This window comes from Haliaeetus albicilla, chromosome 16 (genome assembly GCF_947461875.1).
Source record: "Haliaeetus albicilla chromosome 16, bHalAlb1.1, whole genome shotgun sequence".
NCBI classification, from domain to species: domain Eukaryota; kingdom Metazoa; phylum Chordata; class Aves; order Accipitriformes; family Accipitridae; genus Haliaeetus; species Haliaeetus albicilla.
The window spans coordinates 14,121,346-14,143,810 of record NC_091498.1 but is presented as its reverse complement, the minus strand read 5'-3'; the positions used below and the strand labels follow the sequence as shown (position 1 = coordinate 14,143,810).

Genomic DNA, 22,465 nt, shown 5'->3' with positions numbered 1-22,465 from the left:
TACAATATATACAAAGAAAAAAAAGATTTAAAAGAAGACGAAAAACTTAAACAGGGCAAAAAAATATTTCCAAGTAAAACTTCTGAATACATCAAACAAAAAAATTAGGAAAAACCTAATGACACATACATATAACAAACTAAATAGCAGATATATAGACCGAAAAAAAAGGTGAACTAACCAGGTGAAAAAATAGCATCGCCAATTTTACAGAAACAGGGTGTTAATACAGGGGTAGAAGAAGTGCTGGTGCAGCACGGTTCAGATGTGGTAGTAATGGTGGTAAGGCTGGTGGTGGGCAAGGTGGTGCTGCTTGGGCACTTGTCGTTTGGGCTGCAGCAGAGGACGCGGATCTTGTAGTTGAGGCACATCTTAAATTTGCCAGCCTGGTCTTCGTTCTTGCACACCAGTCCAAAGTGGACGTCGCACTGCACGACCTGTCCGATTGACTGGATGGAGACGTCGGGGTAGTCCTCGGCCCGGCACTCGATTTCCTTTGGGCGCTGACAGACTTCCTTCCCGGCGGCCCGGATGTGGTGGTAGGTTTCAAAGTCTCCCTGGCTGGGCCCCGAGGAGGGGAAGTCGACGTCGAACCATTCGCTCCAGAAGCACAGTTCGGGTTCGCAGGCGGTGGTGGACTTGGTGGTGGTGGTGGTGGTGGAGGTCACGGCGGTGGAGGATACGGTAGGTGTCGTCGTGGGGCCAGTGGTGGTGGTGGAAATTTGCAGGGTGGTTTCTGAGGAGGTGGGCAGCGTGGTGGAGGAGTAGGGCGTGGAGGTGGAGGTCGTGACTGTGGTGGAGGTCGGGGCGGTGCTGGTTGATCTGCGGGGGGTGGTGGTGGTGGGGCTGGTGGTGGGCAAGGTGGTGCTGCTTGGGCACTTGTCGTTAGGGCTGCAGCAGAGGATGCGGATCTTGTAGTTGAGGCACATCTTAAATTTGCCAGCCTGGTCTTCATTCTTGCACACCAGTCCAAAGTGGACGTCGCACTGCACGACCTGTCCGATTGACTGGATGGAGACGTCGGGGTAGTCCTCGGCCCGGCACTCGATTTCCTTTGGGCGCTGACAGACTTCCTTCCCGGCGGCCCGGATGTGGTGGTAGGTTTCAAAGTCTCCCTGGCTGGGCCCCGAGGAGGGGAAGTCGACGTCGAACCATTCGCTCCAGAAGCACAGTTCGGGTTCGCAGGCGGTGGTGGACTTGGTGGTGGTGGTGGTGGTGGTGGAGGTCACGGCGGTGGAGGATACGGTAGGTGTCGTCGTGGGGCCAGTGGTGGTGGTGGAAATTTGCAGGGTGGTTTCCGAGGAGGTGGGCAGCGTGGTGGAGGAGTAGGGCGTGGAGGTGGAGGTCGTGACTGTGGTGGAGGTCGGGGCGGTGCTGGTTGATCTGCGGGTGGTGGTGGTGGTGGGGCTGGTGGTGGGCAAGGTGGTGCTGCTTGGGCACTTGTCGTTAGGGCTGCAGCAGAGGACGCGGATCTTGTAGTTGAGGCACATCTTAAATTTGCCAGCCTGGTCTTCGTTCTTGCACACCAGTCCAAAGTGGACGTCGCACTGCACGACCTGTCCGATTGACTGGATGGAGACGTCGGGGTAGTCCTCGGCCCGGCACTCGATTTCCTTTGGGCGCTGACAGACTTCCTTCCCGGCGGCCCGGATGTGGTGGTAGGTTTCAAAGTCTCCCTGGCTGGGCCCCGAGGAGGGGAAGTCGACGTCGAACCATTCGCTCCAGAAGCACAGTTCGGGTTCGCAGGCGGTGGTGGACTTGGTGGTGGTGGTGGTGGTGGAGGTCACGGCGGTGGAGGATACGGTAGGTGTCGTCGTGGGGCCAGTGGTGGTGGTGGAAATTTGCAGGGTGGTTTCCGAGGAGGTGGGCAGCGTGGTGGAGGAGTAGGGCGTGGAGGTGGAGGTCGTGACTGTGGTGGAGGTCGGGGCGGTGCTGGTTGATCTGCGGGGGGTGGTGGTGGTGGGGCTGGTGGTGGGCAAGGTGGTGCTGCTTGGGCACTTGTCGTTAGGGCTGCAGCAGAGGACGCGGATCTTGTAGTTGAGGCACATCTTAAATTTGCCAGCCTGGTCTTCGTTCTTGCACACCAGTCCAAAGTGGACGTCGCACTGCACGACCTGTCCGATTGACTGGATGGAGACGTCGGGGTAGTCCTCGGCCCGGCACTCGATTTCCTTTGGGCGCTGACAGACTTCCTTCCCGGCGGCCCGGATGTGGTGGTAGGTTTCAAAGTCTCCCTGGCTGGGCCCCGAGGAGGGGAAGTCGACGTCAAACCATTCGCTCCAGAAGCACAGTTCGGGTTCGCAGGCGGTGGTGGACTCGGTGGTGGTGGTGGTGGAGGTCACGGCGGTGGAGGATACGGTAGGTGTCGTCGTGGGGCCAGTGGTGGTGGTGGAAATTTGCAGGGTGGTTTCCGAGGAGGTGGGCAGCGTGGTGGAGGAGTAGGGCGTGGAGGTGGAGGTCGTGACTGTGGTGGAGGTCGGGGCGGTGCTGGTTGATCTGCGGGGGGTGGTGGTGGTGGGGCTGGTGGTGGGCAAGGTGGTGCTGCTTGGGCACTTGTCGTTAGGGCTGCAGCAGAGGACGCGGATCTTGTAGTTGAGGCACATCTTAAATTTGCCAGCCTGGTCTTCGTTCTTGCACACCAGTCCAAAGTGGATGTCGCACTGCACGACCTGTCCGATTGACTGGATGGAGACGTCGGGGTAGTCCTCGGCCCGGCACTCGATTTCCTTTGGGCGCTGACAGACTTCCTTCCCGGCGGCCCGGATGTGGTGGTAGGTTTCAAAGTCTCCCTGGCTGGGCCCCGAGGAGGGGAAGTCGACGTCGAACCATTCGCTCCAGAAGCACAGTTCGGGTTCGCAGGCGGTGGTGGACTCGGTGGTGGTGGAGGTGGTGGTGGTGGTGGTGGAGGTCACGGCGGTGGAGGATACGGTAGGTGTCGTCGTGGGGCCAGTGGTGGTGGTGGAAATTTGCAGGGTGGTTTCCGAGGAGGTGGGCAGCGTGGTGGAGGAGTAGGGCGTGGAGGTGGAGGTCGTGACTGTGGTGGAGGTCGGGGTGGTGCTGGTTGATCTGCGGGTGGTGGTGGTGGTGGGGCTGGTGGTGGGCAAGGTGGTGCTGCTTGGGCACTTGTCGTTAGGGCTGCAGCAGAGGACGCGGATCTTGTAGTTGAGGCACATCTTAAATTTGCCAGCCTGGTCTTCGTTCTTGCACACCAGTCCAAAGTGGACGTCGCACTGCACGACCTGTCCGATTGACTGGATGGAGACGTCGGGGTAGTCCTCGGCCCGGCACTCGATTTCCTTTGGGCGCTGACAGACTTCCTTCCCGGCGGCCCGGATGTGGTGGTAGGTTTCAAAGTCTCCCTGGCTGGGCCCCGAGGAGGGGAAGTCGACGTCGAACCATTCGCTCCAGAAGCACAGTTCGGGTTCGCAGGCGGTGGTGGACTCGGTGGTGGTGGAGGTGGTGGTGGTGGTGGTGGAGGTCACGCTGGTGGAGGATACGGTAGGTGTCGTCGTGGGGCCAGTGGTGGTGGTGGAAATTTGCAGGGTGGTTTCCGAGGAGGTGGGCAGCGTGGTGGAGGAGTAGGGCGTGGAGGTGGAGGTCGTGACTGTGGTGGAGGTCGGGGCGGTGCTGGTTGATCTGCGGGGGGTGGTGGTGGTGGGGCTGGTGGTGGGCAAGGTGGTGCTGCTTGGGCACTTGTCGTTAGGGCTGCAGCAGAGGATGCGGATCTTGTAGTTGAGGCACATCTTAAATTTGCCAGCCTGGTCTTCGTTCTTGCACACCAGTCCAAAGTGGACGTCGCACTGCACGACCTGTCCGATTGACTGGATGGAGACGTCGGGGTAGTCCTCGGCCCGGCACTCGATTTCCTTTGGGCGCTGACAGACTTCCTTCCCGGCGGCCCGGATGTGGTGGTAGGTTTCAAAGTCTCCCTGGCTGGGCCCCGAGGAGGGGAAGTCGACGTCAAACCATTCGCTCCAGAAGCACAGTTCGGGTTCGCAGGCGGTGGTGGACTCGGTGGTGGTGGTGGTGGAGGTCACGGCGGTGGAGGATACGGTAGGTGTCGTCGTGGGGCCAGTGGTGGTGGTGGAAATTTGCAGGGTGGTTTCTGAGGAGGTGGGCAGCGTGGTGGAGGAGTAGGGCGTGGAGGTGGAGGTCGTGACTGTGGTGGAGGTCGGGGCGGTGCTGGTTGATCTGCGGGGGGTGGTGGTGGTGGGGCTGGTGGTGGGCAAGGTGGTGCTGCTTGGGCACTTGTCGTTAGGGCTGCAGCAGAGGATGCGGATCTTGTAGTTGAGGCACATCTTAAATTTGCCAGCCTGGTCTTCATTCTTGCACACCAGTCCAAAGTGGACGTCGCACTGCACGACCTGTCCGATTGACTGGATGGAGACGTCGGGGTAGTCCTCGGCCCGGCACTCGATTTCCTTTGGGCGCTGACAGACTTCCTTCCCGGCGGCCCGGATGTGGTGGTAGGTTTCAAAGTCTCCCTGGCTGGGCCCCGAGGAGGGGAAGTCGACGTCGAACCATTCGCTCCAGAAGCACAGTTCGGGTTCGCAGGCGGTGGTGGACTCGGTGGTGGTGGAGGTGGTGGTGGTGGTGGTGGAGGTCACGGCGGTGGAGGATACGGTAGGTGTCGTCGTGGGGCCAGTGGTGGTGGTGGAAATTTGCAGGGTGGTTTCCGAGGAGGTGGGCAGCGTGGTGGAGGAGTAGGGCGTGGAGGTGGAGGTCGTGACTGTGGTGGAGGTCGGGGCGGTGCTGGTTGATCTGCGGGTGGTGGTGGTGGTGGGGCTGGTGGTGGGCAAGGTGGTGCTGCTTGGGCACTTGTCGTTAGGGCTGCAGCAGAGGACGCGGATCTTGTAGTTGAGGCACATCTTAAATTTGCCAGCCTGGTCTTCGTTCTTGCACACCAGTCCAAAGTGGATGTCGCACTGCACGACCTGTCCGATTGACTGGATGGAGACGTCGGGGTAGTCCTCGGCCCGGCACTCGATTTCCTTTGGGCGCTGACAGACTTCCTTCCCGGCGGCCCGGATGTGGTGGTAGGTTTCAAAGTCTCCCTGGCTGGGCCCCGAGGAGGGGAAGTCGACGTCGAACCATTCGCTCCAGAAGCACAGTTCGGGTTCGCAGGCGGTGGTGGACTCGGTGGTGGTGGAGGTGGTGGTGGTGGTGGTGGAGGTCACGCTGGTGGAGGATACGGTAGGTGTCGTCGTGGGGCCAGTGGTGGTGGTGGAAATTTGCAGGGTGGTTTCCGAGGAGGTGGGCAGCGTGGTGGAGGAGTAGGGCGTGGAGGTGGAGGTCGTGACTGTGGTGGAGGTCGGGGCGGTGCTGGTTGATCTGCGGGGGGTGGTGGTGGTGGGGCTGGTGGTGGGCAAGGTGGTGCTGCTTGGGCACTTGTCGTTAGGGCTGCAGCAGAGGATGCGGATCTTGTAGTTGAGGCACATCTTAAATTTGCCAGCCTGGTCTTCGTTCTTGCACACCAGTCCAAAGTGGACGTCGCACTGCACGACCTGTCCGATTGACTGGATGGAGACGTCGGGGTAGTCCTCGGCCCGGCACTCGATTTCCTTTGGGCGCTGACAGACTTCCTTCCCGGCGGCCCGGATGTGGTGGTAGGTTTCAAAGTCTCCCTGGCTGGGCCCCGAGGAGGGGAAGTCGACGTCGAACCATTCGCTCCAGAAGCACAGTTCGGGTTCGCAGGCGGTGGTGGACTTGGTGGTGGTGGTGGTGGTGGAGGTCACGGCGGTGGAGGATACAGTAGGTGTCGTCGTGGGGCCAGTGGTGGTGGTGGAAATTTGCAGGGTGGTTTCCGAGGAGGTGGGCAGCGTGGTGGAGGAGTAGGGCGTGGAGGTGGAGGTCGTGACTGTGGTGGAGGTCGGGGCGGTGCTGGTTGATCTGCGGGGGGTGGTGGTGGTGGGGCTGGTGGTGGGCAAGGTGGTGCTGCTTGGGCACTTGTCGTTAGGGCTGCAGCAGAGGATGCGGATCTTGTAGTTGAGGCACATCTTAAATTTGCCAGCCTGGTCTTCGTTCTTGCACACCAGTCCAAAGTGGATGTCGCACTGCACGACCTGTCCGATTGACTGGATGGAGACGTCGGGGTAGTCCTCGGCCCGGCACTCGATTTCCTTTGGGCGCTGACAGACTTCCTTCCCGGCGGCCCGGATGTGGTGGTAGGTTTCAAAGTCTCCCTGGCTGGGCCCCGAGGAGGGGAAGTCGACGTCAAACCATTCGCTCCAGAAGCACAGTTCGGGTTCGCAGGCGGTGGTGGACTCGGTGGTGGTGGTGGTGGAGGTCACGGCGGTGGAGGATACGGTAGGTGTCGTCGTGGGGCCAGTGGTGGTGGTGGAAATTTGCAGGGTGGTTTCTGAGGAGGTGGGCAGCGTGGTGGAGGAGTAGGGCGTGGAGGTGGAGGTCGTGACTGTGGTGGAGGTCGGGGCGGTGCTGGTTGATCTGCGGGGGGTGGTGGTGGTGGGGCTGGTGGTGGGCAAGGTGGTGCTGCTTGGGCACTTGTCGTTAGGGCTGCAGCAGAGGACGCGGATCTTGTAGTTGAGGCACATCTTAAATTTGCCAGCCTGGTCTTCGTTCTTGCACACCAGTCCAAAGTGGACGTCGCACTGCACGACCTGTCCGATTGACTGGATGGAGACGTCGGGGTAGTCCTCGGCCCGGCACTCGATTTCCTTTGGGCGCTGACAGACTTCCTTCCCGGCGGCCCGGATGTGGTGGTAGGTTTCAAAGTCTCCCTGGCTGGGCCCCGAGGAGGGGAAGTCGACGTCGAACCATTCGCTCCAGAAGCACAGTTCGGGTTCGCAGGCGGTGGTGGACTCGGTGGTGGTGGAGGTGGTGGTGGTGGTGGTGGAGGTCACGGCGGTGGAGGATACGGTAGGTGTCGTCGTGGGGCCAGTGGTGGTGGTGGAAATTTGCAGGGTGGTTTCCGAGGAGGTGGGCAGCGTGGTGGAGGAGTAGGGCGTGGAGGTGGAGGTCGTGACTGTGGTGGAGGTCGGGGCGGTGCTGGTTGATCTGTGGGGGGTGGTGGTGGTGGGGCTGGTGGTGGGCAAGGTGGTGCTGCTTGGGCACTTGTCGTTAGGGCTGCAGCAGAGGATGCGGATCTTGTAGTTGAGGCACATCTTAAATTTGCCAGCCTGGTCTTCGTTCTTGCACACCAGTCCAAAGTGGACGTCGCACTGCACGACCTGTCCGATTGACTGGATGGAGACGTCGGGGTAGTCCTCGGCCTGGCACTCGATTTCCTTTGGGCGCTGACAGACTTCCTTCCCGGCGGCCCGGATGTGGTGGTAGGTTTCAAAGTCTCCCTGGCTGGGCCCCGAGGAGGGGAAGTCGACGTCAAACCATTCGCTCCAGAAGCACAGTTCGGGTTCGCAGGCGGTGGTGGACTCGGTGGTGGTGGAGGTGGTGGTGGTGGTGGTGGAGGTCACGGCGGTGGAGGATACGGTAGGTGTCGTCGTGGGGCCAGTGGTGGTGGTGGAAATTTGCAGGGTGGTTTCCGAGGAGGTGGGCAGCGTGGTGGAGGAGTAGGGCGTGGAGGTGGAGGTCGTGACTGTGGTGGAGGTCGGGGCGGTGCTGGTTGATCTGTGGGGGGTGGTGGTGGTGGGGCTGGTGGTGGGCAAGGTGGTGCTGCTTGGGCACTTGTCGTTAGGGCTGCAGCAGAGGATGCGGATCTTGTAGTTGAGGCACATCTTAAATTTGCCAGCCTGGTCTTCGTTCTTGCACACCAGTCCAAAGTGGACGTCGCACTGCACGACCTGTCCGATTGACTGGATGGAGACGTCGGGGTAGTCCTCGGCCTGGCACTCGATTTCCTTTGGGCGCTGACAGACTTCCTTCCCGGCGGCCCGGATGTGGTGGTAGGTTTCAAAGTCTCCCTGGCTGGGCCCCGAGGAGGGGAAGTCGACGTCAAACCATTCGCTCCAGAAGCACAGTTCGGGTTCGCAGGCGGTGGTGGACTCGGTGGTGGTGGAGGTGGAGGTGGTGGTGGTGGTGGAGGTCACGGCGGTGGAGGATACGGTAGGTGTCGTCGTGGGGCCAGTGGTGGTGGTGGAAATTTGCAGGGTGGTTTCCGAGGAGGTGGGCAGCGTGGTGGAGGAGTAGGGCGTGGAGGTGGAGGTCGTGACTGTGGTGGAGGTCGGGGTGGTGCTGGTTGATCTGCGGGTGGTGGTGGTGGTGGGGCTGGTGGTGGGCAAGGTGGTGCTGCTTGGGCACTTGTCGTTAGGGCTGCAGCAGAGGACGCGGATCTTGTAGTTGAGGCACATCTTAAATTTGCCAGCCTGGTCTTCGTTCTTGCACACCAGTCCAAAGTGGACGTCGCACTGCACGACCTGTCCGATTGACTGGATGGAGACGTCGGGGTAGTCCTCGGCCCGGCACTCGATTTCCTTTGGGCGCTGACAGACTTCCTTCCCGGCGGCCCGGATGTGGTGGTAGGTTTCAAAGTCTCCCTGGCTGGGCCCCGAGGAGGGGAAGTCGACGTCGAACCATTCGCTCCAGAAGCACAGTTCGGGTTCGCAGGCGGTGGTGGACTCGGTGGTGGTGGAGGTGGTGGTGGTGGTGGTGGAGGTCACGGCGGTGGAGGATACGGTAGGTGTCGTCGTGGGGCCAGTGGTGGTGGTGGAAATTTGCAGGGTGGTTTCCGAGGAGGTGGGCAGCGTGGTGGAGGAGTAGGGCATGGAGGTGGAGGTCGTGACTGTGGTGGAGGTCGGGGCGGTGCTGGTTGATCTGCGGGGGGTGGTGGTGGTGGGGCTGGTGGTGGGCAAGGTGGTGCTGCTTGGGCACTTGTCGTTAGGGCTGCAGCAGAGGACGCGGATCTTGTAGTTGAGGCACATCTTAAATTTGCCAGCCTGGTCTTCGTTCTTGCACACCAGTCCAAAGTGGACGTCGCACTGCACGACCTGTCCGATTGACTGGATGGAGACGTCGGGGTAGTCCTCGGCCCGGCACTCGATTTCCTTTGGGCGCTGACAGACTTCCTTCCCGGCGGCCCGGATGTGGTGGTAGGTTTCAAAGTCTCCCTGGCTGGGCCCCGAGGAGGGGAAGTCGACGTCAAACCATTCGCTCCAGAAGCACAGTTCGGGTTCGCAGGCGGTGGTGGACTCGGTGGTGGTGGAGGTGGAGGTCACGGCGGTGGAGGATACGGTAGGTGTCGTCGTGGGGCCAGTGGTGGTGGTGGAAATTTGCAGGGTGGTTTCCGAGGAGGTGGGCAGCGTGGTGGAGGAGTAGGGCGTGGAGGTGGAGGTCGTGACTGTGGTGGAGGTCGGGGCGGTGCTGGTTGATCTGTGGGGGGTGGTGGTGGTGGGGCTGGTGGTGGGCAAGGTGGTGCTGCTTGGGCACTTGTCGTTAGGGCTGCAGCAGAGGACGCGGATCTTGTAGTTGAGGCACATCTTAAATTTGCCAGCCTGGTCTTCGTTCTTGCACACCAGTCCAAAGTGGACGTCGCACTGCACGACCTGTCCGATTGACTGGATGGAGACGTCGGGGTAGTCCTCGGCCCGGCACTCGATTTCCTTTGGGCGCTGACAGACTTCCTTCCCGGCGGCCCGGATGTGGTGGTAGGTTTCAAAGTCTCCCTGGCTGGGCCCCGAGGAGGGGAAGTCGACGTCGAACCATTCGCTCCAGAAGCACAGTTCGGGTTCGCAGGCGGTGGTGGACTCGGTGGTGGTGGAGGTGGAGGTGGTGGTGGTGGTGGAGGTCACGGCGGTGGAGGATACGGTAGGTGTCGTCGTGGGGCCAGTGGTGGTGGTGGAAATTTGCAGGGTGGTTTCCGAGGAGGTGGGCAGCGTGGTGGAGGAGTAGGGCGTGGAGGTGGAGGTCGTGACTGTGGTGGAGGTCGGGGCGGTGCTGGTTGATCTGCGGGGGGTGGTGGTGGTGGGGCTGGTGGTGGGCAAGGTGGTGCTGCTTGGGCACTTGTCGTTAGGGCTGCAGCAGAGGACGCGGATCTTGTAGTTGAGGCACATCTTAAATTTGCCAGCCTGGTCTTCGTTCTTGCACACCAGTCCAAAGTGGACGTCGCACTGCACGACCTGTCCGATTGACTGGATGGAGACGTCGGGGTAGTCCTCGGCCCGGCACTCGATTTCCTTTGGGCGCTGACAGACTTCCTTCCCGGCGGCCCGGATGTGGTGGTAGGTTTCAAAGTCTCCCTGGCTGGGCCCCGAGGAGGGGAAGTCGACGTCAAACCATTCGCTCCAGAAGCACAGTTCGGGTTCGCAGGCGGTGGTGGACTCGGTGGTGGTGGAGGTGGTGGTGGTGGTGGTGGAGGTCACGGCGGTGGAGGATACGGTAGGTGTCGTCGTGGGGCCAGTGGTGGTGGTGGAAATTTGCAGGGTGGTTTCCGAGGAGGTGGGCAGCGTGGTGGAGGAGTAGGGCGTGGAGGTGGAGGTCGTGACTGTGGTGGAGGTCGGGGCGGTGCTGGTTGATCTGCGGGGGGTGGTGGTGGTGGGGCTGGTGGTGGGCAAGGTGGTGCTGCTTGGGCACTTGTCGTTAGGGCTGCAGCAGAGGACGCGGATCTTGTAGTTGAGGCACATCTTAAATTTGCCAGCCTGGTCTTCGTTCTTGCACACCAGTCCAAAGTGGACGTCGCACTGCACGACCTGTCCGATTGACTGGATGGAGACGTCGGGGTAGTCCTCGGCCCGGCACTCGATTTCCTTTGGGCGCTGACAGACTTCCTTCCCGGCGGCCCGGATGTGGTGGTAGGTTTCAAAGTCTCCCTGGCTGGGCCCCGAGGAGGGGAAGTCGACGTCGAACCATTCGCTCCAGAAGCACAGTTCGGGTTCGCAGGCGGTGGTGGACTCGGTGGTGGTGGAGGTGGAGGTGGTGGTGGTGGTGGAGGTCACGGCGGTGGAGGATACGGTAGGTGTCGTCGTGGGGCCAGTGGTGGTGGTGGAAATTTGCAGGGTGGTTTCCGAGGAGGTGGGCAGCGTGGTGGAGGAGTAGGGCGTGGAGGTGGAGGTCGTGACTGTGGTGGAGGTCGGGGCGGTGCTGGTTGATCTGTGGGGGGTGGTGGTGGTGGGGCTGGTGGTGGGCAAGGTGGTGCTGCTTGGGCACTTGTCGTTAGGGCTGCAGCAGAGGACGCGGATCTTGTAGTTGAGGCACATCTTAAATTTGCCAGCCTGGTCTTCGTTCTTGCACACCAGTCCAAAGTGGATGTCGCACTGCACGACCTGTCCGATTGACTGGATGGAGACGTCGGGGTAGTCCTCGGCCCGGCACTCGATTTCCTTTGGGCGCTGACAGACTTCCTTCCCGGCGGCCCGGATGTGGTGGTAGGTTTCAAAGTCTCCCTGGCTGGGCCCCGAGGAGGGGAAGTCGACGTCGAACCATTCGCTCCAGAAGCACAGTTCGGGTTCGCAGGCGGTGGTGGACTCGGTGGTGGTGGAGGTGGAGGTGGTGGTGGTGGTGGAGGTCACGGCGGTGGAGGATACGGTAGGTGTCGTCGTGGGGCCAGTGGTGGTGGTGGAAATTTGCAGGGTGGTTTCCGAGGAGGTGGGCAGCGTGGTGGAGGAGTAGGGCGTGGAGGTGGAGGTCGTGACTGTGGTGGAGGTCGGGGCGGTGCTGGTTGATCTGTGGGGGGTGGTGGTGGTGGGGCTGGTGGTGGGCAAGGTGGTGCTGCTTGGGCACTTGTCGTTAGGGCTGCAGCAGAGGACGCGGATCTTGTAGTTGAGGCACATCTTAAATTTGCCAGCCTGGTCTTCGTTCTTGCACACCAGTCCAAAGTGGACGTCGCACTGCACGACCTGTCCGATTGACTGGATGGAGACGTCGGGGTAGTCCTCGGCCCGGCACTCGATTTCCTTTGGGCGCTGACAGACTTCCTTCCCGGCGGCCCGGATGTGGTGGTAGGTTTCAAAGTCTCCCTGGCTGGGCCCCGAGGAGGGGAAGTCGACGTCGAACCATTCGCTCCAGAAGCACAGTTCGGGTTCGCAGGCGGTGGTGGACTCGGTGGTGGTGGAGGTGGAGGTGGTGGTGGTGGTGGAGGTCACGGCGGTGGAGGATACGGTAGGTGTCGTCGTGGGGCCAGTGGTGGTGGTGGAAATTTGCAGGGTGGTTTCCGAGGAGGTGGGCAGCGTGGTGGAGGAGTAGGGCGTGGAGGTGGAGGTCGTGACTGTGGTGGAGGTCGGGGCGGTGCTGGTTGATCTGTGGGGGGTGGTGGTGGTGGGGCTGGTGGTGGGCAAGGTGGTGCTGCTTGGGCACTTGTCGTTAGGGCTGCAGCAGAGGACGCGGATCTTGTAGTTGAGGCACATCTTAAATTTGCCAGCCTGGTCTTCGTTCTTGCACACCAGTCCAAAGTGGATGTCGCACTGCACGACCTGTCCGATTGACTGGATGGAGACGTCGGGGTAGTCCTCGGCCCGGCACTCGATTTCCTTTGGGCGCTGACAGACTTCCTTCCCGGCGGCCCGGATGTGGTGGTAGGTTTCAAAGTCTCCCTGGCTGGGCCCCGAGGAGGGGAAGTCGACGTCGAACCATTCGCTCCAGAAGCACAGTTCGGGTTCGCAGGCGGTGGTGGACTCGGTGGTGGTGGAGGTGGAGGTGGTGGTGGTGGTGGAGGTCACGGCGGTGGAGGATACGGTAGGTGTCGTCGTGGGGCCAGTGGTGGTGGTGGAAATTTGCAGGGTGGTTTCCGAGGAGGTGGGCAGCGTGGTGGAGGAGTAGGGCGTGGAGGTGGAGGTCGTGACTGTGGTGGAGGTCGGGGCGGTGCTGGTTGATCTGTGGGGGGTGGTGGTGGTGGGGCTGGTGGTGGGCAAGGTGGTGCTGCTTGGGCACTTCTCGTTAGGGCTGCAGCAGAGGACGCGGATCTTGTAGTTGAGGCACATCTTAAATTTGCCAGCCTGGTCTTCGTTCTTGCACACCAGTCCAAAGTGGACGTCGCACTGCACGACCTGTCCGATTGACTGGATGGAGACGTCGGGGTAGTCCTCGGCCCGGCACTCGATTTCCTTTGGGCGCTGACAGACTTCCTTCCCGGCGGCCCGGATGTGGTGGTAGGTTTCAAAGTCTCCCTGGCTGGGCCCCGAGGAGGGGAAGTCGACGTCGAACCATTCGCTCCAGAAGCACAGTTCGGGTTCGCAGGTGGTGGTGGACTCGGTGGTGGTGGTGGTGGTGGTGGAGGTCGCGCTGGTGGAGGATACGGTAGGTGTCGTCGTGGGGCCAGTGGTGGTGGTGGAAATTTGCAGGGTGGTTTCCGAGGAGGTGGGCAGCGTGGTGGAGGAGTAGGGCGTGGAGGTGGAGGTCGTGACTGTGGTGGAGGTCGGGGTGGTGCTGGTTGATCTGCGGGTGGTGGTGGTGGTGGGGCTGGTGGTGGGCAAGGTGGTGCTGCTTGGGCACTTGTCGTTAGGGCTGCAGCAGAGGACGCGGATCTTGTAGTTGAGGCACATCTTAAATTTGCCAGCCTGGTCTTCGTTCTTGCACACCAGTCCAAAGTGGACGTCGCACTGCACGACCTGTCCGATTGACTGGATGGAGACGTCGGGGTAGTCCTCGGCCCGGCACTCGATTTCCTTTGGGCGCTGACAGACTTCCTTCCCGGCGGCCCGGATGTGGTGGTAGGTTTCAAAGTCTCCCTGGCTGGGCCCCGAGGAGGGGAAGTCGACGTCAAACCATTCGCTCCAGAAGCACAGTTCGGGTTCGCAGGCGGTGGTGGACTCGGTGGTGGTGGAGGTGGTGGTGGTGGTGGTGGAGGTCACGGCGGTGGAGGATACGGTAGGTGTCGTCGTGGGGCCAGTGGTGGTGGTGGAAATTTGCAGGGTGGTTTCCGAGGAGGTGGGCAGCATGGTGGAGGAGTAGGGCGTGGAGGTGGAGGTCGTGACTGTGGTGGAGGTCGGGGCGGTGCTGGTTGATCTGTGGGGGGTGGTGGTGGTGGGGCTGGTGGTGGGCAAGGTGGTGCTGCTTGGGCACTTGTCGTTAGGGCTGCAGCAGAGGACGCGGATCTTGTAGTTGAGGCACATCTTAAATTTGCCAGCCTGGTCTTCGTTCTTGCACACCAGTCCAAAGTGGACGTCGCACTGCACGACCTGTCCGATTGACTGGATGGAGACGTCGGGGTAGTCCTCGGCCCGGCACTCGATTTCCTTTGGGCGCTGACAGACTTCCTTCCCGGCGGCCCGGATGTGGTGGTAGGTTTCAAAGTCTCCCTGGCTGGGCCCCGAGGAGGGGAAGTCGACGTCAAACCATTCGCTCCAGAAGCACAGTTCGGGTTCGCAGGCGGTGGTGGACTCGGTGGTGGTGGTGGTGGTGGTGGAGGTCGCGCTGGTGGAGGATACGGTAGGTGTCATCGTGGGGCCAGTGGTGGTGGTGGAAATTTGCAGGGTGGTTTCCGAGGAGGTGGGCAGCGTGGTGGAGGAGTAGGGCGTGGAGGTGGAGGTCGTGACTGTGGTGGAGGTCGGGGCGGTGCTGGTTGATCTGTGGGGGGTGGTGGTGGTGGGGCTGGTGGTGGGCAAGGTGGTGCTGCTTGGGCACTTGTCGTTAGGGCTGCAGCAGAGGACGCGGATCTTGTAGTTGAGGCACATCTTAAATTTGCCAGCCTGGTCTTCGTTCTTGCACACCAGTCCAAAGTGGATGTCGCACTGCACGACCTGTCCGATTGACTGGATGGAGACGTCGGGGTAGTCCTCGGCCCGGCACTCGATTTCCTTTGGGCGCTGACAGACTTCCTTCCCGGCGGCCCGGATGTGGTGGTAGGTTTCAAAGTCTCCCTGGCTGGGCCCCGAGGAGGGGAAGTCGACGTCGAACCATTCGCTCCAGAAGCACAGTTCGGGTTCGCAGGCGGTGGTGGACTCGGTGGTGGTGGAGGTGGTGGTGGTGGTGGTGGAGGTCACGGCGGTGGAGGATACGGTAGGTGTCGTCGTGGGGCCAGTGGTGGTGGTGGAAATTTGCAGGGTGGTTTCCGAGGAGGTGGGCAGCGTGGTGGAGGAGTAGGGCGTGGAGGTGGAGGTCGTGACTGTGGTGGAGGTCGGGGCGGTGCTGGTTGATCTGCGGGGGGTGGTGGTGGTGGGGCTGGTGGTGGGCAAGGTGGTGCTGCTTGGGCACTTGTCGTTAGGGCTGCAGCAGAGGACGCGGATCTTGTAGTTGAGGCACATCTTAAATTTGCCAGCCTGGTCTTCGTTCTTGCACACCAGTCCAAAGTGGACGTCGCACTGCACGACCTGTCCGATTGACTGGATGGAGACGTCGGGGTAGTCCTCGGCCCGGCACTCGATTTCCTTTGGGCGCTGACAGACTTCCTTCCCGGCGGCCCGGATGTGGTGGTAGGTTTCAAAGTCTCCCTGGCTGGGCCCCGAGGAGGGGAAGTCGACGTCAAACCATTCGCTCCAGAAGCACAGTTCGGGTTCGCAGGCGGTGGTGGACTCGGTGGTGGTGGTGGTGGTGGTGGAGGTAACGGCGGTGGAGGATACGGTAGGTGTCGTTGTAGGGGTTTTGGGTTTTGTTTGAGTTTTCATATGTGTTGTTGTTGGTGATGTGGTTCGGACATGAATATGTTCTGTTTGTGGTGGAGGTGTTGATAATGGAGTTGTCTTATGTTTGGTTTCGAAGTGTGGTGTTGTTGTTAATTCTGTGGATGATGTTGTTGAAGTTTTTGAAATAATCCCAGTTGTTTTTGGTTTTTCTGTAGTTGTATGTGGCGCTGTAGTTGTCTCGCATGGTACTGTTATATTTTTGCAGCATTTAAATCTTATTTCGTAGTTATAGCAGATGGGCGGTAGTTGGTCTTTATTGTAGCATATCAAGCCTTCTTCTGTATTACATATTATTTGTTGCTCTAGAAGTTGATATGGTGTATTAGGGAACCTTACTGCTCTGCATTCGACAGCTTTTCTATTATCACAAACTGTATATCCCTCTTCTTTTATTTTCTCAATTGTATCAAACTCTCCATCATTGTATTCTGACCCTGGGTAGCTCACATCATACCACATTGACCAGTAACATTCTTCTTTAATGCAAGGAGGAATTGTGGAAGAAGTGGTGACAGGTCTTGTTATTTCAGTTGTGCTTGGGGCTGTTTCTTTAGTAGTTGAAATTGTGAATGTTGTACTTTCAGAAGTTGTAGTAACTGGTGATGGTGTAGTGCTTGGAAATGATGTAGTTTCTGTGCTTTTAGTGATTGGTGTTGACATGCTGAAATGTGTTGTGGAAGAGCATGGTACAAAAATACAGCATAAGATTCTGATTTCATAGTTGTTACACATTGTTGAAATTTGATCTTTGTTGTAACATATGAGGCCAGCTGTTGTACTGCATTCTACTTTTTGGCCAAGGTCTTTCAGTGGTATATTAGGGAATTTCTCTGCTCTGCACTGAACAGCCCGCGGAGCTTTACAGACTTCATAACCTTTGGCTCTCAAATTATCAAAGGTTTCAAAATCTCCACCATCATAGCCAGGGGTTTGCACACTCCCATCATACCATTCTGACCACTGACAGACTTCATAAACACATACTGATGTAGTTGGTGACACTGTGAAAGAGAAAAAGAAGAGACCATAAAACTTAAAATAAATTCCTGTAAATATTCTTTTTATTATATTAAGTGGGCTGAAAATTCTCCTAAGGTCATTTGCTGCCATTGTGAGCCTGTAGTGCATCAGTTTAGTGTACTTATTTAACATGAAGTAGAACAGAAAATCCATCACCCAGCAATTTAATGTACTGACGTGCTTAGACCTGTCACTTGTCAAATGAATGCTAATTACCTTTTACAAAGTGCTGAAATAAGTCTCTGGCTTAATTTATACACATTGGGGGTAAAAAAAACCCTCTCATTTTTTTACATTTGAATCAGTGTGATTGCTTAGTTTGCATCTTGCTTCAATATTTACTAGTCTATCTGGAATGTCAAAACCCGATTCAAATCCAGTGGAAAAAATAAGATTTAGTCTATTCATCAGGATTCATAGGTACTTTTTTTTTTTCCTTCTCTTCAGAATGAGCTGACTTCTGTAATATGCTGCATTGTCTTTGCTCCTCCATTTGATATAAAAGATACCTAATGCAGCTTTATTAGCACCCCTACACTTTGTACTTAAGCTCTGGTCTTACGAAGTCATTTATTGGTTGGAGAGCAGTCCGTAAGCTTTTGCAAATGAACTCTCATTGTGAAATGGCTGGAAAACAGCTGATGAATTCCAGCAGTGCTGATGGTTTCTGTGATTTCAAAACTTGTAGTTCTAAATTTTGTACTGAATACTTATTTCATTAAACAAAATGCGCCCATAGTAATTAGAGATTGCCAGCCTGAAGAATGCTCAACAGGAATTCTAGAAATTAAAATTTCAGTATCTCAGTGCCCATATCTCAGCAATCCACTTAGTACTGTAATTATCAATACAATGCACCCTACCAGGAATTTTACAGAAAGTAATAATTCTGTAATTTAATAGGAAAAATAATGAATTATATGTTCAGTAATGATTATTCCAGATATAGAAATAGTTACAATTACAGATAATAAATCTGATACTGTTTTTTATCATTCACTGTGAAGATAAGCAAAATAATAGTATCGAACCAGTGTGCAGTGGTTGCCATTTTGGTATTTCAGAAGTGGTTTTATTTTCTATGTTTATTTCCTTGTATTTGGTAACCGAATACTGACTGAAACCAAATGCTAATAACAAATGAGACTGTAATTTATTTTGAGGTTGTATTAATTCATTTATGTTGTGAGTTTGGGTATGGTTTTGTAGCTATATTTTACTCCCTACTGAAGAGAATACGCTCTTATAGGCTGTAAAGGATGTACCTGAGGAAGTAGTGGCAGGTGGCGTAGTGCTGAAGTGAAATGTTGTTCTTGTTGTGGGTGATGTTGAGATTGGACATTCATAGACAACTCTTTGAAGAGTTCCATTGGGACCACAGATTGCAACAATACACCCTCCTGTGCCATCTGTAGTATTGTAGATCACATCTTTATAGTTGTATTTCTGTCCCTCATAAATACAGACACATTCTGTAAATCAAAAGAGAGTGATATTCCTTGGTATCCAAAACACAGAGCAGTGCCTCAAATGCATCCTATTCAGATAAAACCAACTTTGTCAACATACCATATTCATCATATTTGCATTTTTTGCCATCATTTGTGCATTCACTGGAAAAGAGAAAAAAGGAGATGATGAATGTGAATATATTGGTTCATGACATCATTCTATTTTTTAAATTTTTTCTACCCTTCCTTTGCTATTCATTGTGTGTTTAAATGTAGAAGGACCCTGTCTTCTCTGAGTTAGATATTCAGTTCTGCCGTACAAATTCAGGTTAGGTAGGATCACTCAGTTTTCTGGCAAGAAAGGCAACTCTTCTATGCCAGCATACTAAACATGCAGTATCCTTATTGGTGCTTTTGGGGGCTGGGCAAAGATGTGGGGATGGGTAATCTGAAGTGTTCTTACCTCCCTGATAGCTATATTTATTTTTTGGAAGTGCAGTAAATGTATCATTTGAGAAAGGATCACTGTATCACAGATGTTGAGGTTGTCTACACAGTGAATTTCCATCAGACTTCAAAAGACACAAGAATGCATTCCATTTCTAAAGGGAATTTATCTATTATCTGTTAAGAACTGAATCCTGATATGTTTATTTACAGTGACTGAGAGCATCTGTAGACTGAATAAACTTAAGTAAATATAGATATGTATTTAACAGGTTAGGCTTAGTGCCGTTAATGACATAGACCATGCAGGCAAAGCTGTATATGAACTGCAAAACATGCCATGAAAGTTGGATTAGCTCCAATGGGCTTCATGCTAAGCTTTTTGCAATCCTGACTGCACTGCTTAGAGTATTCAAGTGTAGCTACTTTAAAGGTATCATGGGACAGGTGTTAACTCCTTCAACAAATGGTTCTTCTAACTTTGTGCTATTTGATAGAAGGCTTAGCAGCACTTGTCCCAGCGTCATCAATTCTGACAGAATGTGGGGAATACTTGCTGACTGTTGCAAATATGCAAGCACTAGTGCAATAACAGAAACAAACTCAAAACAATGAAGATTATTTGCCTGCTAACTTCTATATAATTTCACATAATGATTTTAGGGATATCTTAATAAAAGTTTTCAGACTCTTGTCTTCACTATTATTATTTTGTTTTTACTTAATTTAATAATGATAATAATAATAATTTAAAGGTACTCTTATTAGAGTACAGAATAAGTAGTAAATTAATCTCTCTATGGTAAAATGTTTTACCATATCATCATTTAACTTCCTGGGAACAGAAGAAAATTAGACATTATTCAGCAGCCTATGACTGGCCTAGTTCTTGTTGACAATGAAAAACTTAATTGATTATGCATTATGTTCCACAACTTTAAACTCAACATTTAAAAAAATCTTTACTAATCCTACCATGATTGACAATTCTGCTTTGAAGGCATCTGCATTCCTGGTTTGTAATTTTTTCCATTTTCATAACAACCACAATTAGAAACACACGTCATGGTTTCTTCATCAAAATAGGGCTTATTCTTTGGACAGTGTGGATAGCAGCCTGCAATTAAAAAAAAAAAAAAAAAAAAAAAGAGTTATGTTGACACTAGGCCTTTCACAAGTAGAAGTAACTCTATACTCTGCTTATATCTGCTTTCCCCAAATTATCCCATACAGTAAGTGGAATTTCAGACACTGTTACTGCTATTCCTTTGACTACACATTATGCTTTGGGGCATTTTGTCCTCATCTTCACTCCAAAAAAGGTCATGATCCATGAGGGAGTAAGATACTAATTAGAAAATCTCTTCTTATAATTTCTAACATAAACATGTCATACATTGAGCAATATAAATTTTGTTAATCATATTACATTTTAGCTTTTTATAAGTAGAATGAGATGTGCATAATTATGTTTACCTTCCAAACCTCTCAACTCATGAAGGCAGTTCCCACTCGGATTATTGCAGGTCTTCATACAAGGGGCTCCACATGGCTTGTAGTGCCACTCACATTCCCCTTGCGGATTGTAGTAATCACAGAACAGAGCTAGAGGAAAGAAGAAATGACAGAAAAAGACCTTTGATCTTTTTTCTCTACAGTCTTTCAGTTTTTCTGGGTAAAAATCCCAGGTGATCAGCATAATGACATAGGTGGTGAACAGTATATTGTCTTATTTCTAATTTAATACAGTTGTTACACTTCTACCACCTTTTGACACCAATACTGTTATAAAGCATAGAACAGAGCTACACATTAAGCATAAAAAAAATGAATTAATTGAATCACTGATTTTAGCTAGTATGCACTAATATTTATTCACACTGAGCCTGATGTAGACAGGTGGGAGTGTAATATAATATTATAGTTCACCAGTTGTGTATCATGATTGACAAGTCAATCAGACACTAATGACACCACTGGTAAAGTTACTATCAATGGTTTCATTTTAAGAAGATGGATTGGCTTCCAGTGATTTATCCAAAATGCTTTGTGGTTTGGTTTTTTTTTTGCTGTTTTTAGAATACAGCAGTTCCTCTTACAAATACAATTTTATCCTTCTTTCTTTTTTCTTTCTACTTGTTTTTCTTTTTTTTTTTCTGTTTTCTTTCCCTCTGACCCCTTCAAAAAGAAGTAGGGTGAAACTCACGACAAATGGATGGAGTTCTCCATGAAATGCAGATGTCCAGCTCATTGCACGCTTGAGCATAGGCAGCCACTGCTGTACAGAAACATTCACAGTCTCCTCCAGTGTCGCAGGCACAAGCATCATCCACGCAAGCTTGATAATATTCATTTGGTTCAACCTGTTGGAGAAAACATTTGAGTTTTCATGCACTTGTCCTCTTTGAAAAGGCATTCACTGTCCTAAAAAAGCTGAATAAAATATCTGAAACCGACAACTCTATATGTGCGAGAAAGATAAGAGAGGAAGAAACCATGAGAATGCTTTGAAAAAAGAGGAAAATGTAGAATAAAGTTATAGTAATAAGTTGTAATGCTAAGAACTATTTGGTGTTGAAGATACATTTGCAGAAAGAATACTGTTACATTACTACAAGCTAGCACACAGTCATATATATATATATATATGTAGAAAATGATGCCATTAGAAAATAAACATAACCTGAGATTTATTTGTGGTTGTCCCTTCTATTAAAAACCCTACAACTATTAATTTCTTTAGTGCACTAGTTCAAGGCACAAGCTGAGAAAATGAAACTGAAAATACTTTCTATGCAGTCTGCCTGGAACTTGATCTGACTTCACTTTGTCAAGGATGACAAAGTGTATTTTAGTGTTTTTTCAGCTATCCCACACAAAAATTAATGTAATCTCTTGCTCAAGAGAATTTAAGACTGAAGTTTTTCTCATACCTGGGAGTGACACTTGGTAAACACTTTGCTGGTAATGATGCTGCATTGCTTTTGTGCCCAGGCTTTCCTGTATGGGTTCGCAGTGCATGGGTCCTTGGTACGATTGGCATTTGGGCAATTAGAAGACACTTTCCAGCTATTGGCAAACTCCAGCACATTTCCTACCACAGACTGACTGCGAGTAGTGAAGTCATTATTTCCATTGCCATCATAGTTTCCGCAAAGTCCACAGACATGTCCCTGGATGGGGACAATAACAAAGATGAGTAAGGTACAGTTTCTCAGTATCTGCAAGTAACAGACCTCAGGAAGAATCTTATTTAATATTATCAGGACCTCTTCATTAACAGTCTTGGACACTTTCATAAATTATCTTTCATGAAGGGATGTCTCTAACATTGTCAGGAAGGATGAGGATAGGAAGCAGAGTAGACTCATGGTTTTTGTTCTTAGTATTGAGCTAATTAGTTTTACCTAATCCTGAACATACCTCTTCAGTGAGGGCTTTTCATGAAGAAAGCTACTATGTAGTTGCTCTTGTGCCATTGCTGAATAATGTAATTTAAGGAAAATGTGTAATACACAACATAAGTCAACACTACAAGGATAATAAAATGCAATTGCTGCTCTTTCAGTCTTCCGGTTACAGCCTAAATTTCCATTTTTTTCCCTTTGAGAGATAACATGAATATGTTTCAGAAATAATTTTATCCAGGATTTGGATTTTAAAATGTACCTGAAAGCTAGGACTAAGTTTGATGAATATACTGGTTTTCTTGTCCCACATGAGTATCAGGCCAACAGTAGTGTCAACCACCAGGTAGATACCCATGGAACGGATTTGGAATGGCATTTTTCCTCCAGGTGTCCTCTGGATGACATCAGAGAGTCCATCACTGAGGACCAGCTCATAGTTCTAAGACAGGAAAAGAAAAAGAGACCAATTAAAAAAGTCACCTATTGGGTACAGTTTTATATATTACCAGTAACTGTTACTGAAATAACAACTCTATCAAAATGATTCTATTAAACAACCTCATGTTAAGCAATTTCTCTTTAGAATTCCCTACTTTGCTTTCTCTAGCAGAGAGCAGAATCATTAGTAGTGAGCAAAGAAGTGTAGTAACATTTTCACTGTCTTGGAGAACAC

The 22,465-nt window shown here is 53.3% G+C and overlaps 1 protein-coding gene across 1 annotated transcript in view; it reads right to left on the bottom strand.

Annotated features, from left to right (window-relative positions):
• Positions 1-176: 176 nt before the first annotated feature.
• LOC104319679 (mucin-5AC) overlaps positions 177-22,465 on the bottom strand; it is a 42,551-nt gene continuing 20,262 nt past the window's right edge. The window contains exons 21-30 of the mRNA XM_069804032.1: positions 22,052-22,231; positions 21,316-21,555; positions 20,589-20,745; positions 19,859-19,987; positions 19,358-19,499; positions 18,054-18,097; positions 17,750-17,956; positions 14,785-16,465; positions 14,410-14,457; positions 177-14,295 (exon numbers count right to left, since the gene is read on the bottom strand). Of these exons, the coding sequence (XP_069660133.1) occupies positions 177-14,295; positions 14,410-14,457; positions 14,785-16,465; positions 17,750-17,956; positions 18,054-18,097; positions 19,358-19,499; positions 19,859-19,987; positions 20,589-20,745; positions 21,316-21,555; positions 22,052-22,231 (16,947 nt within the window). The remainder of the gene's footprint in view (positions 14,296-14,409; positions 14,458-14,784; positions 16,466-17,749; positions 17,957-18,053; positions 18,098-19,357; positions 19,500-19,858; positions 19,988-20,588; positions 20,746-21,315; positions 21,556-22,051; positions 22,232-22,465) is intronic.